The 15,248-nt window shown below is 43.6% G+C and overlaps 1 protein-coding gene across 4 annotated transcripts in view; it reads right to left on the reverse strand.

Moving 5' to 3' along the window:
* Positions 1–15,248, reverse strand: part of alkbh8 (alkB homolog 8, tRNA methyltransferase) — a 100,503-nt gene that overhangs the window by 3,528 nt on the left and 81,727 nt on the right. For 3 of the 4 annotated variants that reach the window (XM_008108024.2, XM_003219307.4, XM_008108025.3), the window contains exon 11: positions 6,479–6,628. In XM_008108024.2, coding sequence (XP_008106231.1) covers positions 6,479–6,628 — 150 coding nt within the window. Of the gene's footprint in view, positions 1–6,459; positions 6,629–15,248 lie in introns of all 4 variants that reach the window. The other variant, XM_062974600.1, reaches the window with a different exon arrangement.

A 15,248-nucleotide genomic window follows, 5' to 3' on the forward strand; every position in this document is an offset into this window, starting at 1 on the left:
GGAGGACCTGGGGAATCGAGGACAACGAGGAGGCGGCCGGCCATAAACTCCGGCGACTCCTTCAAGGGGACAGGCCGTTGTCCCGGTACATAGCCGAGTTCCGGGTGCTGGCTCAGAACACCGGTTGGAACGATATCGCCCTCAGAGGGCAGTTTCGTGAGGGCCTTAACTTCGAGATGCAGGAAGAAATTTCTAAGGTGGATCCCCCAGAGACTCTTGAGAGACTCATTAATCATTGTCTACGAGCCGAAGTCCTGCTTGCCAACAAAAAACAGTGGCTCCGAGGTCAGAGTGGAAGAGCCGGGGTGAGACCCCCCGCTTCTACCAGTATTCAGCCACGACCAGTATGGAAATCTCCACCGCCAGCCCCAAACCCCATGGGAAGCGAGGAAGAACCGATGCAGTTGGGCAATGTGCGCCCCAGACTAGATGTTGCCGAAAAGGCCCGCCGCCAACGTTTGAATTTGTGTTGGTACTGCGGAAATGAGGGCCACCTCGCCAGAGAATGCCCAGCCAAAAGGAAGCCCGCCGCCCGCCTGGCAGCGGCGTCCACCGTGGAGCCGGAGTCGGCCGAGGCGGCTGGGGCCAAGCCGGCGGGGGAAGCCAGCGACTGGGCGTAGAGAGGCTCGCTAACCCGGTCAAAAACCCCACTCAAGAGCCGCAGACGGGGGTCCTATTTCTCCTAGTGGTCACGTTGTGGTCAGCGAAAAAGGGACCCGTCATGATCCATGCCATGATAAACTCAGGAGCAACAAACAATTTCATTGATAGAGAGTATGCTGACTCTCTGGGATTACAATATCATGATTTCAAGAATGCCCGAGTGGTGCAGGCTATAGATGGTCGTCCCCTAAAGACGGGTCCAGTGAGCCAGTGGACCGAGCCCACCAGAATGTGGATAAGGGAACATATGGAAGAGATTTCCTTCTTCGTCACCGAGGTGCCCCACTTCCCTGTGATTTTGGGAATTCCATGGCTGACACTCCACGACCCAAACATCTCCTGGACCAACAGAGAACTACAATTTGCTTCAAAGTATTGCCAAAACCATTGCCTAGTAGCCAAGGTCTGCCATGCCACAGACGCAGAGCCCATCATCACCTTGCCCAAGAAATATTCAGACTTCTGGGACGTTTTCAATGAAAAGGAAGCCGAGAAACTACCCCCACATAGACCCTACGACTGTGCCATTGACTTGGTGGAGGGGGCCCCGATCCCGCGAGGACACCTCTACTCCCTGACTGAACCAGAGCAAGAAGCTCTCAGGGAGTTCATAGAGTCAAATCTTCGCAAGGGATTCATCAGACCCTCTCAATCCCCAGCTGCTTCCCCGGTGATGTTTGTGAAAAAGAAGTCAGGGGACCTACGCTTGGTTGTGGACTATAGAGCATTGAATAATATCACGAAGCGGAACCGCTATCCCCTGCCTTTGATCTCGGACCTATTAGACCGGCTTCGAGGGGCCAAGGTTTACACCAAGCTGGATCTCCGGGGGGCTTACAATCTAGTTCGCATCAGGGAGGGGGACGAATGGAAAACCGCCTTCCAGACCAAATTTGGATTATTCGAGTCCCTGGTCATGAATTACGGATTATCCGGAGCTCCCGCAACATTCCAGCATTTTGTCAACGATATCTTTCAGGATTATCTAGATCGGTTCTTGATCATATACTTGGACGATTTTTTGGTGTTTTCTAGATCACAATCGGAGCACGAGAACCACGTCAGAATGGTGCTACAACGATTGCGGGATCATGGTCTATATGCCAAGTTAGAAAAATGCGCCTTTGATCTGCAAGAAGTAGACTTCCTGGGGTACCGCGTCTCACCACAAGGGCTCTCCATGGACCCAGCAAAGGTTTCAGCAGTATTGGAATGGCGGGCGGCAACCAACAAGAAGGAAGTGCAACGTTTCTTGGGATTCGCGAACTACTACCGCAAATTCATCCCAGACTTTGCCCGCTGGTCTGACCCAATCACCAGCTGCATCCGTGGAAAACAGCCTTTCCGCTGGACGGAGCAAGCAGAGAAAGGGTTCCAACAATTAAAGAAGTTATTCACGACCCAGCCAATTCTACAGCACCCTGACCCTAAAACCCCTTTTGTTGTGCAGGCTGACGCCTCTGATGTGGCAATTGGGGCTATACTCATGCAACCAGTAGGGGAGCATCTTCATCCTTGTGCCTATTACTCCCGTCAACTAACAGCCCCAGAGAGAAATTACACTATTTGGGAGAAAGAACTCTTGGCCATAAAGGCAGCCTTTGAAAATTGGAGACATTGGTTGGAAGGGGCCAAATTTCCCATTGAGGTTCATACTGATCATCGAAATTTAGAGCACCTAAGGACCGCACGAAAGCTAAATCAAAGGCAGCAGCGCTGGGCTTTGTTCTTTGAACGTTTTGACTTCCAGATCCATTATGTGACCCCGGCACAGACCAAGCAAGCAGATGCTCTATCACGGAAACCAGAGTATACTGCAGGACGCAAAGAGACCTCAGAATCCCGATTGCTGCAACCCGAAAACTTTGCCACGCTCACAGTGGGAAACACCAAATCCACTCCAATTGAACCAACTCCTTCCAACCCAGAACCCCTTTGCGCTCAAGAAATTAGAGCCAGCCAGCAGGCAGATGCCTGGGCTCAAGACCAGATTCGCCAAGGATTACGTTTCCCTTTCTCACTTAAGGATGGACTAATGTGCTACCGGAACCATGTTTACATCCCTCCAGGCCCCGGCAGAGAAAAGGCACTTCGTCTGTGTCATGACAGCAAGCCCGCAGGGCATTTTGGGCTCTTTAAAACCATGCACCTGATTCTACGAGATTTCTGGTGGCCCAAGATCCGCAAGGATGTAGAGAAATATGTCAATACTTGCCCGGTATGCCAGCATTCCAAGACAAGAAGGGAAAAGCCCACAGGGCTACTGCATCCCCTTCCTACTCCATCTCGTCCATGGGAGATAATTTCTGCGGATTTTATCACTGATCTACCACCTTCCCTTGGATTCACCACGATCCTAGTGGTGGTGGACCTTTTTACCAAGTTGGCCCATTTCATTCCCTGCGATGGCCTCCCCACGGCCAAAGAGACTGCAGATTTATTCCTTCAGCATATTTTCAGACTACATGGATTGCCCAAGAGTTTAGTCACGGACCGTGGATCTCAATTCACCTCTCGTTTTTGGAAAGCACTACAAAAACTATTGGGCATAGACTCTCGTTTATCTTCAGCTCACCATCCCCAAACGGATGGGCAAACTGAGCGCACCAATGCCACTTTGGAACAATACCTTCGCTGTTATGTAAACTACCAGCAGGACAATTGGGCTTCCCTGTTACCGCTATCGGAGTTTGCTTACAACAATGGTGTCCAGGCTTCAACTAAAGAAACCCCGTTCTTTGCAAACTACGGCTTCCACCCGCGTTTCTTCCCTTCTGTCATTGAAACTTCAGAAGTCCCTGCAGCAGAGGACTGGTTACAAGAACTTACAGCGGTGCAACAACTCTTGCACCAACAACTGGATCAAGCCAAGGAGGACTATAAACGCCACGCTGACGGCCATCGCCAGCCGGGCCCCGAGATCAAGGTAGGAGACCGGGTTCTATTGTCCACTCGTTTTTTGCCCTCCCACCGTCCTTGCCGGAAGCTAGATGCCCGTTTCATTGATCCCTATCCAGTGGTGGGGCAACTTAACCCCGTGACTTTCAAACTCCAACTTCCGCGCTCCATGCGCATTCATCCGGTGTTTCATCGCTCCCTGCTCCTTCCGGCAGATGGTGTGCGCCCTGATGCAGACCAGCCGGCCCCCGCCCCTGTTTTGGTGGACGGGGAGGAGGAATTCGAGGTTCAGGACATTTTGGATTCTCGCTTTCATCGCCGCCGCCTTCAGTATCTCATTGACTGGGTGGGTTTTGGCCCCGAAGAATGCTCTTGGGAAGACACTTCCACAGTCCATGCCCCCGATTTAGTCCGCCGCTTCCATCAGGCCTACCCTGCCAAGCCGCGGCCCCGCACCTCGGGAAGAGGGCCCATTTTTGAGGGGGGCCTTGAGGAGGGGGATAGTGTGATGACTCATGGGCCATGTAGTCCCGTTCCTAGTACTATTGTGGCAGATGAAGAGGAAAACTTGGGTTTCCCACCGTTTCTGCCAGATTTGGAGCCCTTGCACCTGCAAGATATTTGCCCACAAGAAGTCAGCCAAACTAGCCTTGAGCAGAAATCTCCCCCATTTTCTCGCCGGGATTATTATAATCAAGATAGAGGCGCTCGAGAGGCGACTCGCCGGAGCGCCAGGATAGCTGCCAGACAATTAGCTGATTAAGTTTGCTTCCCTTGGGAAACTTTAAGGAGTCATTCATCTGGACACAGTATAGGTTTCGTTTCTTGTTCCCCAGAGAAAGTGTTCCTTGGCGGGAAAACAAGATCCTATATAGGTGTTTGCCCGCAAAGGAATCCTTGCGGAGTCAATTCGTCGGCTTGAGGAGTGAGATCGTGTGTAGACTTCGTACTCCAGTTCCCAGTTCCCGGATCAAGTTTCCTGCCCAGCCTTGTACCATGGACTTCTATGGACTCAGTTCTTGATTCATGTTTGCCTTGTTTCCAGTTTGATCTTGCCAAGTTTCAAGTCTTGCCTTGCCTTGCGTTTTAAACCACAAACCTTGCTTCTCAGTTTCAAGCCTTGTTTTCCAGTTTCCTTCGGATTTACCTTAAGCCTCAAAGACTATGGACAGTTCCCCACACTATTGCTTGCCAAATAGTGTGTGTTTCGGTGAAGTGGATTATAACTTTGGACTTTAATATCACATATTGGACATTGTTTTCCTGGACTATATTTGACCTTTCCTGAAAGGTCTACTTCTGAACTATATTCTACACTTGTTTTTATTGACTTTATATATTTCCTTAATAAAGATATTAGATAGATTCTGGTCTCTGCGCATGGTTATTGGTGTTCTGCAGCCTGGGTCCTGACAATCAGCGTGCTGTAGAATAAACCACATGCATGGTGAAATCAGCTTTGCAGAATGTGAAGGACTGTGTAAACACAAAGTGCCACATGCACATTCTGCAGTGTTGAAAAAAATCTGCATTCTCCACAGCTGTGAAGCTGAAAATACTGCAGATTCTAGAACTGGTTCAAGGCCACCTTCTGCGCGTGTGTAATCACTACCCAGGTGTCAACTGGTTCCAGGATCCACAGTCTAATCATCCACACAGCAAAACCGCATTCTCCATTACTGGTTTCAAACTGACCTAAGACATCAGTGTAGAAGTGCCCCTAGTTGAATACTCAAACCACTACACCATACTGGCTAAGTATATTTTTATTGAAGTAAAATGTATTTTTATGTATTTTAGTATTTTATAATCTGCATTAAAAAATTTATTTATTTTATAATCTGCATTAGGGAGTCCCGGTGGCGAAGCGTGTTAAAGCACTGAGCTGCTGAACTTGCAGACCGAAAGGTCGCAGGTTCAAATTCCGGGAGCGGAATGAGCGCCCGCTGTTAGCCCCAGCTCCTGCCAACCTAGCAGTTCAAAAACGTGTAAATGTGAGTAGATCAATAGGTACCGCTCTGGCAGGAAGGTAACAGCGCTCCATGCAGTCATGCCAGCCACATGACCTTAGAGGTGTCTACGGACAGCGCCGGCTCTTCGGCTTAGAAATGGAGATGAGCACCAACCCCCAGAATCAGACATGACTGGACTTAACGTCAGGAGTAACCTTTATCTTTTTAATCTGCATTAAGTCCCAATATAAACTGAGTTATTAAAAACAACAGGTGTGTACAAGTGGTCTGAAGTGATAGAAGTGACTTCTATGACTTCAGACCACTTGTACACAGTGTGCAGCTCCACGCCTTTAGCATAGTTGTCTTAATCAAACTAATGCCTGAGCAGTAAAGCGTGGGAGTTCTGTTCTAAACCCATCCAGCATAAGAAAGTTGAATTCACCTGGAAGTACCCTGTTAGGGAGGAATCCTGGCCAATAAAAGCCAAAACAGGCCAGTGTTATACAACTTTCAAATGATACCCATTCCACTATAAACCATGTGTCATAATGCTAACTCCTTGGTGTACTCTTTTCACAGTGATTAACAGATGTGGGGAATACATACTAGCTCAGATGAAAGTTTAGTCTAAGGGCTCTTCCACACATCCATAGAACTCAAAACATCAAGGCAGAAAATTCCACAATATCTGCTTTAAACTGGAATATCTGAGTCCACACTTCCATATATTCCAGTTCAATGCAGAAAATGTGGGATTTTATTCAGCTGTGTGGAAGGGGCCCCAATCATTCCAAGCATCTGCTGACAAAAGATGAGGGAGCAACTAATGGAAAAGTGAGAGTAGCCAATATAGCTATAGACTGACAAAGAGTCTTTTATTTTCTTACTTAAAACTCAGACCCTGGGAAAATAATTGACCACAATTCCCAGAATTCTTCCTTACTTGCAGGAGCTGAACTTACTGCTGTTGAAAAATGGTGGATGACTGCAATGGATATACAGGCATCACACGAGCCACTTCGTATTGGAACAGAGAGTGCATCACACACAAAGGCCTGAAACTTTTTCTCTCCACAAATGTTCACAAGGGCCTCACTGCGGTCACAGCCAAACTGCAAGAGAAGATACAGACAACTATCCGTTAAAAGGTTTGAGCACAACATCCATATGAATTTTGCATGAGCAACCTATGGGCAGAAACTAGGTTTCTTGTAACACTTCTTTTGTTTATTGAATTCCAGAGTGTGTATATCCTTTGTAGGATGGGAAATGATTATCCCAATACTGGCCTTAAATATGAAATGAATACCTGTTAGAATTTTAGAGAAAGGAATACTACAAGTAGACAGGATGAGAATGGTGAATGGAATGCAAATAAGAATGATACTACTCAGACAGTGCCTGTGAGTAGCATTACCTTGGGATTTCTCTAATTTGCATGGCTGCAATTCAGCCTCTTTAAGACGTTCTACTGTGACAGGTGCTTTGTCTTCTAAGCCATAATGACTCAGTGCTGTGGTTCAATATTATACACATTTTATTGAATATGAACCAAAGCCAACAAAGCCAAAAATCTATAACAAACTATTCCCTATTTCGCAATTTTTAAAAGGCATTGTGCATCCATCCCTGAAGATGTAAACGCTGGTAGGGAGATATTGGGCCAGTTTGCACATAATGATAAGCCATAATTGCTACAAAGTCCTCCTTATTGTTTATCAACAACACTCTAGCAAAGACTTTTCCTAGAGAAGTTCTAGTACAATGCAACTCAGGCTGTTGATGTGGGGAGCCAGCAGCTATATTTTTTCCAGTAAACCTGAACTTTAGTTGTGGCCACTATTTACTTCTTGCTTGGAAACCCATAAAGGCCAAGAGCCACCATTCAAGGGCCACCATTGATCCAAATCTCACCACTCTGAGTGACATAGTGCTATAGCAAGCACTTCCCTGAACTACAGCACTAGAACTCACTAGTAGGGAGAATTCTAGGTCTTCTATCACACTACAAATCCAAGGATGGAGCCACAGCAGATGACTGTTTTGTTCACTTATGACAACTCTTGAGTGGAATAAAAGTAGGCTGCCCAGTTCATGATAGGTTCATCATGCTATCAGGATTTTATTATTCACAAATTTGATTAAAATGCTCTCTTTAGGAATCTCTAAGTCTTCAAATGTGGCTTTATATTCAGCTTTTTCTGGTTATACTGGAGGACTTAGAGATCTCTAGAGAGAACATCATTCTAGGAATGTCTAGGTTCTTCCAGTTTCCAGTTGAAGTCATCTATACTGTCATACAAGAGACCTAGAAATCCTGAGTGAGATGTACTCTCAAGTTAAAAAATAACATTTTATTCATGTTTTTTTCACTTTCACAAGGGTGCCATGCCCCTAAATCCAACAAATCCGCATGCGTAAGATCCAACAGGACTTCAGCCATCAGCTTAAATCTAAACTAATTTTTTCCATTATCCCAGGTGAAGGCTATTTCCACTAACTGCCTCCTTCATTTGCAGCTCCATACAGCATATCCTATAACCTTACCAAACATCCTCACAATGCTGAGAAAGAGATATGGAGTGGCAAGCAAAGGTGACTAGGAGGTTGAAGTTGGAAGGAAACGGTAAAGTCCAATGCCATGAACAAAACTGAATTTAGGATCCAAGTTACACGGAATAAACAAAGCAATTTTTATTCATAATCATCACAGATTCCAGGAACCTATCCAGCATCCTTACATCCAAACAGTTTTATAAACAATGAGAAAATAAACTTTCAATAAATAATTTATTGGTCTGTTTTAAAGCACTGAAAGCCATGCAAACATTGAGCACTGACTGCTGGCAATGAATACAATATATACAAAAGGAACAAATTAGTCCATGGATTAGCTGTGGAATGACAATAAAAACATGATGCATAACTCTAAATAGAGGTTGCTTAATGCAGCCATGTATAGCAAAGAGAAAGGATGGAAAGCTGAGTCTAGAGACAGGATGCAAGGAAGCCAATAAATAGCTTCCTTCAAGGCCAAAACATTTTGTTTCCTGAGGTGGGCTAAATGCTCCCACTGTTACTCAGATTCCATGGACAGAATCTGGCAATCCCTTCCTTCTTCAGCAGAGGAAGTGGAACAATGTTCTCCACCACACCTGAGGGCAGCAAGATTAAGGGTCACAGGGCAGATTCAGTGACATATACCTCTTACCTCCAGGGCCGGCCCTAGGTAATTTTCAAGTGTAAGCGAACAGAATTTTGCCCCCCCCCCCCCAACCAATAACTGAAAAATAAAAGCGTTGGATAAGCAATAATGTTGAATAATAAGGAGGGATTAAGGAAAAGCCTATTAAACACCAAATTACATTATGATTTTACAAATTAAGCACTAACACATCATGTTTTACAACAAATCAAGCAGTTCAATACATGGTCATGTTATGTAGGAATTACTATATTTACGAATTTAGTACCAAACATTCAACTAGGATATAGGGCAGTGTGGACACAGATAATCCAGTTCAAAGCAGATATTGTGGGTTATTCTGCTTTGATATTCTGGTTTATATGGCTGTGTGGGAGAACCCTGAGGGTCCTTCCACACAGCCATATAACCCAGAATATCAAGGCAGATAATCGACATTATCTGCTTTGAACTGGATTATATGGCAGTGTGGACTCAGATAACCCAGTTCAAAGCAGATATTGTGGGTTATCTGCCTTGATATTCTTGGGCCCTAGGGGGCCCAAGTTTGCCCATGCCTGGTCTATCCTGGATGGAGTTGTGGGAGTTGAAGTTCAAAACCTCTAGGATGCTCAGGTTTGCTCATGCCTGCTCTAGCCTGGAGGTAGTGGTGGGAGTTGAAGTCCAAGAACCCTGGAGATCCCAAATTTGCCCATGCCTGCACTATGGCGCTGGTGTAAATAATCCATGGTGATGGCAACCATTCTCCTCTTTTCGCCGCTCGCTTCCCTCTTCACACCAGAGGGAAGCCAAGGAGTAGCTGTTGTCGCCTTTGGAAACCCGGCCTGCTGCTCTCCAGAAGTTATTTTTAAGGTATACATCAAGGATGGTCATAGCATGGCTTGTAGGCTACATGCTTGAACCCATTCTTATGGTACCCAAAGACCACCAACCAAAATAAAAAAGGTTTTAAAACCAATATGTATTTTAGGGGAATAAGTAAAGGTAAAGGTTTTCCCCTGATATGGTCTAGTCGTGTCCAATTCTGGGGGCTGGTGCTTATCTCCATTTCTAAGCCGAAGAGCCGGAGTTGTCCATAGCGTCATGTGACTAGCATGACTGCATGGAGCGCCGTTACCTTCCCACCAGATTACTATTGATTACTCACATTTGCATGTTTTTGAACTGCTTGGTTGACAGAAGCTGAGGCTAACAGCGGGAGCTCATCCCACTACCCAAATTTGAACCGCCGACCTTTCGGTCAGCAAGTTCAGTAGCTCAGTGCTTCAAATGTATGGATACATGAAAATACTCCCATCCCACCTCAACAAGCACCTCAGAACCTTATATTACCCACAAAAAACTTCCATTTTCCTCTTTAGTCCTTCTCAAAATTGCAACATCACTTCCAGTTACTGTCTCTGAAGAGATGGAAAAAAGAAAATTGAGATATCTGGACTTACTTTGGGGAGGTGTGGTCCCTGGGGAGAAAATGATCCCCTGGAATCTACAGTTGTCCACTCCTGGCATACATAGCATGTTGGTAAGTACATATAAATAAACTAGATAATTAACCCAAGGCACATTTTCTATGGACTACCAAACCTCTGTCCACAACTGACCTCACCCCCTCCAGTTCCTAGCATTTTTGGAAGTCTTTGTAGCATCCAGAAAGCAGAAAACTGACCTGCAGGGGCAGAAAAATTGCCCATCCCTCCTGTAAACAAACTCCCATATGTATAGTATAAATTGACTGGGAAGAAGCAACTGAATTAAAAAACACCGCCGAAATGACCTTGAAATGGACAAGATTATAGACTGAAGCAATGTAATGAGCTGTAGCTAAGCTCACCAAGAGGAATAATGCATACGATAGTCAGAATATGAAGGCCTAATTTACATCTAAATTATATCAAATAATTGTGAAGTCAGGCTTACTTGTAACGTCCAACTGATTAAAGTGAATCCACTGCCCAAAACCAAAAGATTAGATCTTACAAAAATAATAGTAATAGAAGGGGACTTTGGAGTACCAGTTACCTCAACAGAGAAGAAATTGCAAAGGCTACACTGACTTCAGATTAAATTAGCCTTCAAAGTAAATATAATGATGGACATTGCATGCATGGGCATAATGACAAGACAGAGATAATTACCAAAGCTAAATTTTAATGGGTGTTAAGCAGGTATAGTGATCTTACAGTGATTCTCAGAGGGTATTCTAAAATTGTTGCAATTCATTAATTTTTTCTCCTCTATTTCTCCCTTTTACATACTTCTGCTGGATATATGTTTAATCTAAAGCACTGTATATGCCACCATATTGTAACGGAATGCCAGCTTTGGAGCAGGTGAAAGTAAAAGTATACCATGACGCTCATCAAGATTGACTTTTCTGTGTTACTAAATACACAGCAAGCACTGCCACCAAAACCTGCCCTTGGCATGCAATTTGTATTCAGACCTGACGGGCAGGGAAGGAGAATGCAGTTCCTAGCAATATGAAAGCCCATCTGAAATCAGGAAGAGACACAAGAAAAGGAAAAGTCACAAGAATGATGGGAGACTAATACTATGTGCATGGTTGTGGTTACAGGAAGTGTGGGAGTTGCAATTGTCCATCACTATACATTGGAAGCTAATTCTGGCTCCTGCTTTTGGCTGATTTGGGGGGGGGGGGAGAGAAGGAGAAGGAAGAGAAGAAGAGGAGGAAAGGGGGAGGAGGAAGAAGAAGGAGATGATGATGGAAGTGCTGGGACGAAAGCAAAACTACTGCATTTGTGAGCTGTTTTCTTGCATTTAGGGCTGTTTAGGGATAAGTGTCCTAATCACAATGAGGCTTGTCCAAATAAAACAAGCTCTCAGATGATAGGAGACACTCAAGATGAGCTGAAATCCAACAGTTTGAGGTCAAGGAAAACAAATCATCATCATCATCATCATCATCATCATCATCATTTAATTACTAATTAATCGCCCTCCATCCACGATGCTCTAGGCAATTTACAAGATAAAATTGTAAAGGATAAAAATACATACAAATATTGAAAAAATTAACATAGATTAAAAGCTCTAGTAAAGAGCCAGGTCTTGACTGCTAGGGTAAATCACTGTTTGGGGTTGAGCTTGAGCCAGAAGTATAACCATAGTAGGTCTGAGTAAGCATTGAAAGTCAGGTCAAAATGGATTGGTTGTCCACAACAAAGAGTTGCGCAACTGCTTAATTTTTTTCTCCTGGTCCGACTTCTCAGCTGCTTCTCGGTTAAACAGCATTTCTCAAAACGTGACACGGACACCTGAGACCTTCCCTTACTTGTTTTCAGATCCCTTACTTGTTTCAGATCCATTAATATGGCAAACTACAGTCAGGAGGGGAGGTCATGCAAAAGGAAATTTGACATATAAGAATGTGAAATGTGTGTGACCTTTGCAGTTGTTGGGGGTTTGATTGTGTAACCTTTTGTGCAACAGGGGGAAAGCTATAAAATCATTCACATTTAAAATCTCAAATAGTTTGGGGCCAAAGACTGCCTCCAACTGAAACCCATGGAAACTTTCTGTTTGGGAGATGTTTGGAGCTATAGTCCAAAATGCTGCCAAGGGATTGTAGTAAAAAACTTTTTCAACATCTGGCACTTTCAAATATTTTAACTGATTATATTTCCGACATGTTGGGCTGAATATTGCTGCTGTTGGTGACATTGCTGCTTTGTTGTTAATTGTACAGAATGGCCCCATTATGCATGGATTTGATATTGGTGGTTTCATTTACCTATGCTTCGAAACATATTTCCCTCCCTATGTGTTTGTGAGTCTTTCTAGGTCCTCCACTGTGATGCTATGACATGCTTCCAGCCCAAGTATAGACAAATGCAGGGCTCACTATTGATTATCTATGGTTTCAGGTATCCACAAGGGTTTTTTTGGAACATATTGCCCACAGATATGGTGGCCATACGGTATCCTCATTCAAAGGCAAATTTGAATGCCAATTATGTACAAGCAGACTTCAGTTCACAATACCTCTGACAAAGAAGATTCTTTTAACAAAGTATTTTTAAGCTTGTCAAATACTCCTTGTCTCTGTCTAGGTAGATTATCCTCGCAGCAGCATTTAGCAGGAACATAAGGAAGGAAGACTGGAGAAACACAGATTTTGTTACCTGGTCCCAGCAGCATGTCTCAACTAAGCAAGGCAGTAAAGCTTGAGTTGGGAAAGAATGGAATTCTGCTGTAGTCAATCCTACATACAGTTGCTAAGGGTGTATGCAAAGAAGAAGAAGAAGAAGAAGGTAGGCAGCAATTTCTTCCAGAACCCCCTACAGAGCATGCATGAGCAGCGAAATGCAGAGAAAAGTACAAGCAAATAAGTTTGCATCACCAGCTACCACCTAGTATGTTAAAATGTATATCTATAAGTTTGGCAATTTAAATGGAAATTAGAAAAAAGTGGAAGCTGATTAAAGAAAATAATTCCTGAATATATTTTGGAAAGGCCTTTGGGCTTGGAGTTGATACAGAAACACTTTAAATAAATGCTTTACAATAAGGTTCAAAATATGTTGTTCATTTATTCAAAGCTTATTTTACCTAGTTGTTTCATTTCACTTGTGGCTATTGCTATTTGTGGATAAAGAGTTTGTTGAAAAATGTTGAACTGCTCTCTCATTTTGTCATATAGGAATCTCTTCCTGTTCTTTCCATGTTAATTTAGCAGCAGCAGTGGGGAAATAATGAAGGAAGATTGGAGAAACACAGACTTCAGTCTTCCTTCATCAACTTCCCAATGGTGTCAAATTTTCTGCTAAAGAAATAGCAAAAAAGGAGGTGTTGCTGTATAGTGTATTTTTGATGCATTTGAAGCAACCCTGTGACTAGGGTAACTTTAAAACAGATAAATATATAAATAAAATATTAAGAACTGTTTTCTAAATGTTTCCTTATAGGATGAAATTGGTTTTCACTTAATCCTGACAAAAGTCCATTTTCAATTGTTTTCTAGTTATTGAGCCTCGTTCCGAATACAAATGTATTCTGAATACAAAGAAGTAGCCATCTTAGTCTCTTGCAGCATAAATAGGAGGAAGGGAAAAAGGGGGAGATAAAAAAGAGATATGGCAGCACTTTTAGATGGTTTTTTATTTTAGCATGGGTTTTTATGGATATAAACCCACTTCTCCAGATGCAGTACTTACTGGTATTAAGGCCTTAGAATAAATCATATCTATGAAGTTGCAGTAGTAGGAAACAACAACAACAACAACAACAACAACACTTTATTTATAATCTGCCCTATCTCCCCAAGGGGACTCAGGGCAGTTCACAGTACACATACACAGCAAACATTCAATGCCGTTTTGGACAAACAGGACAGAACAGCCAGAAAGGAGGTATGTTGTGCCGAAGCTTCGGTGCCTTGGAGGTTGTGCTCAGATTCAGCCACAGGAGGGTGATGTTGCTCCATTCTCTAAAACAAAGAGCCATCAGGACTTCCTCTTTCCTTTTGGTCGCCAGCATTTCTGGTCTTTTCCTTTTATGGTGTCATAAAATATCTCCCCCATTTATTAGCGGTACCTAATTTCCCTAATTACAGCTCTAAGCTGTTTTCAAACTGCTTAGGTAAACAGTGAGCTGGGCTTGACAATCAGGTGCTCACCGTGACCGGGCTTTGAACTGGCCACCTTTCGGTTGATAGATCTTATTACTGCTGGTGATTTACCAGATGTGCTAAAGCCCAGCCCCGAAAGGATATACAAGGATCCCACAACTGTATAAATATGCTCCAACTCACACAACTGTCCAGAAATACTATATACCTGAGGCCTTAATACCACTCGTTATTGCATTTAAATAAGTGGGTTTATATCCACAAACACTCATGCTAAAATAAAAACCAACCAGTCTTAAAGATGCTGCCACATTTCATTTTTCCTCTCCCTCCTTTTTTACTTTTTATTCTGAATACAGCTTTACTACATGAAAGTCACTCTGCAGTAACTTTCCCTTGGCAAACATTATCATCCAGATGGAAATTAAGAATGATTCTGGTGTAATTCCACATAAGAAGACAGGGATGGAAAAAGAAGGGGAAGAGAGAGCCAACTTCTGTTCCTTTTTTGCATATATACCAAACAGTCTGCTATTTTTTCACATTATAGAGGGTTGTTGTATTTCAGCAGCAACCCCATTACATTTATACGACCAAGTTAGCAATGGAGACAGAAAGATGCAAGAGATAATAATAATTAGGGAATCTGTAATCCATGAGAGAGACTGGTGATTTAAGGAAACTTGTGGACCAGAAAGGTCCAAAGATACCTGTGGCCATTTAAGCTTTACCTCACAATAACTAACTCTGCCTGGGGGAATTAGATCATTGAAATCTGATTGATGCAACAGCTGATGGAGAGAGTAATTCTGAAGCCCAGCCACCAAATGAAATTATGTGGCTCCCCAGAGAAACATCTCAGCTATAACTAATAGCATGAGAGTCTTGAAGAAGCAAATTAAATTCTGGAAAATGCATACAAACACAGCAAGGAGGATGA

This window comes from Anolis carolinensis, chromosome 3 (genome assembly GCF_035594765.1).
Source record: "Anolis carolinensis isolate JA03-04 chromosome 3, rAnoCar3.1.pri, whole genome shotgun sequence".
NCBI lineage: Eukaryota > Metazoa > Chordata > Lepidosauria > Squamata > Dactyloidae > Anolis > Anolis carolinensis.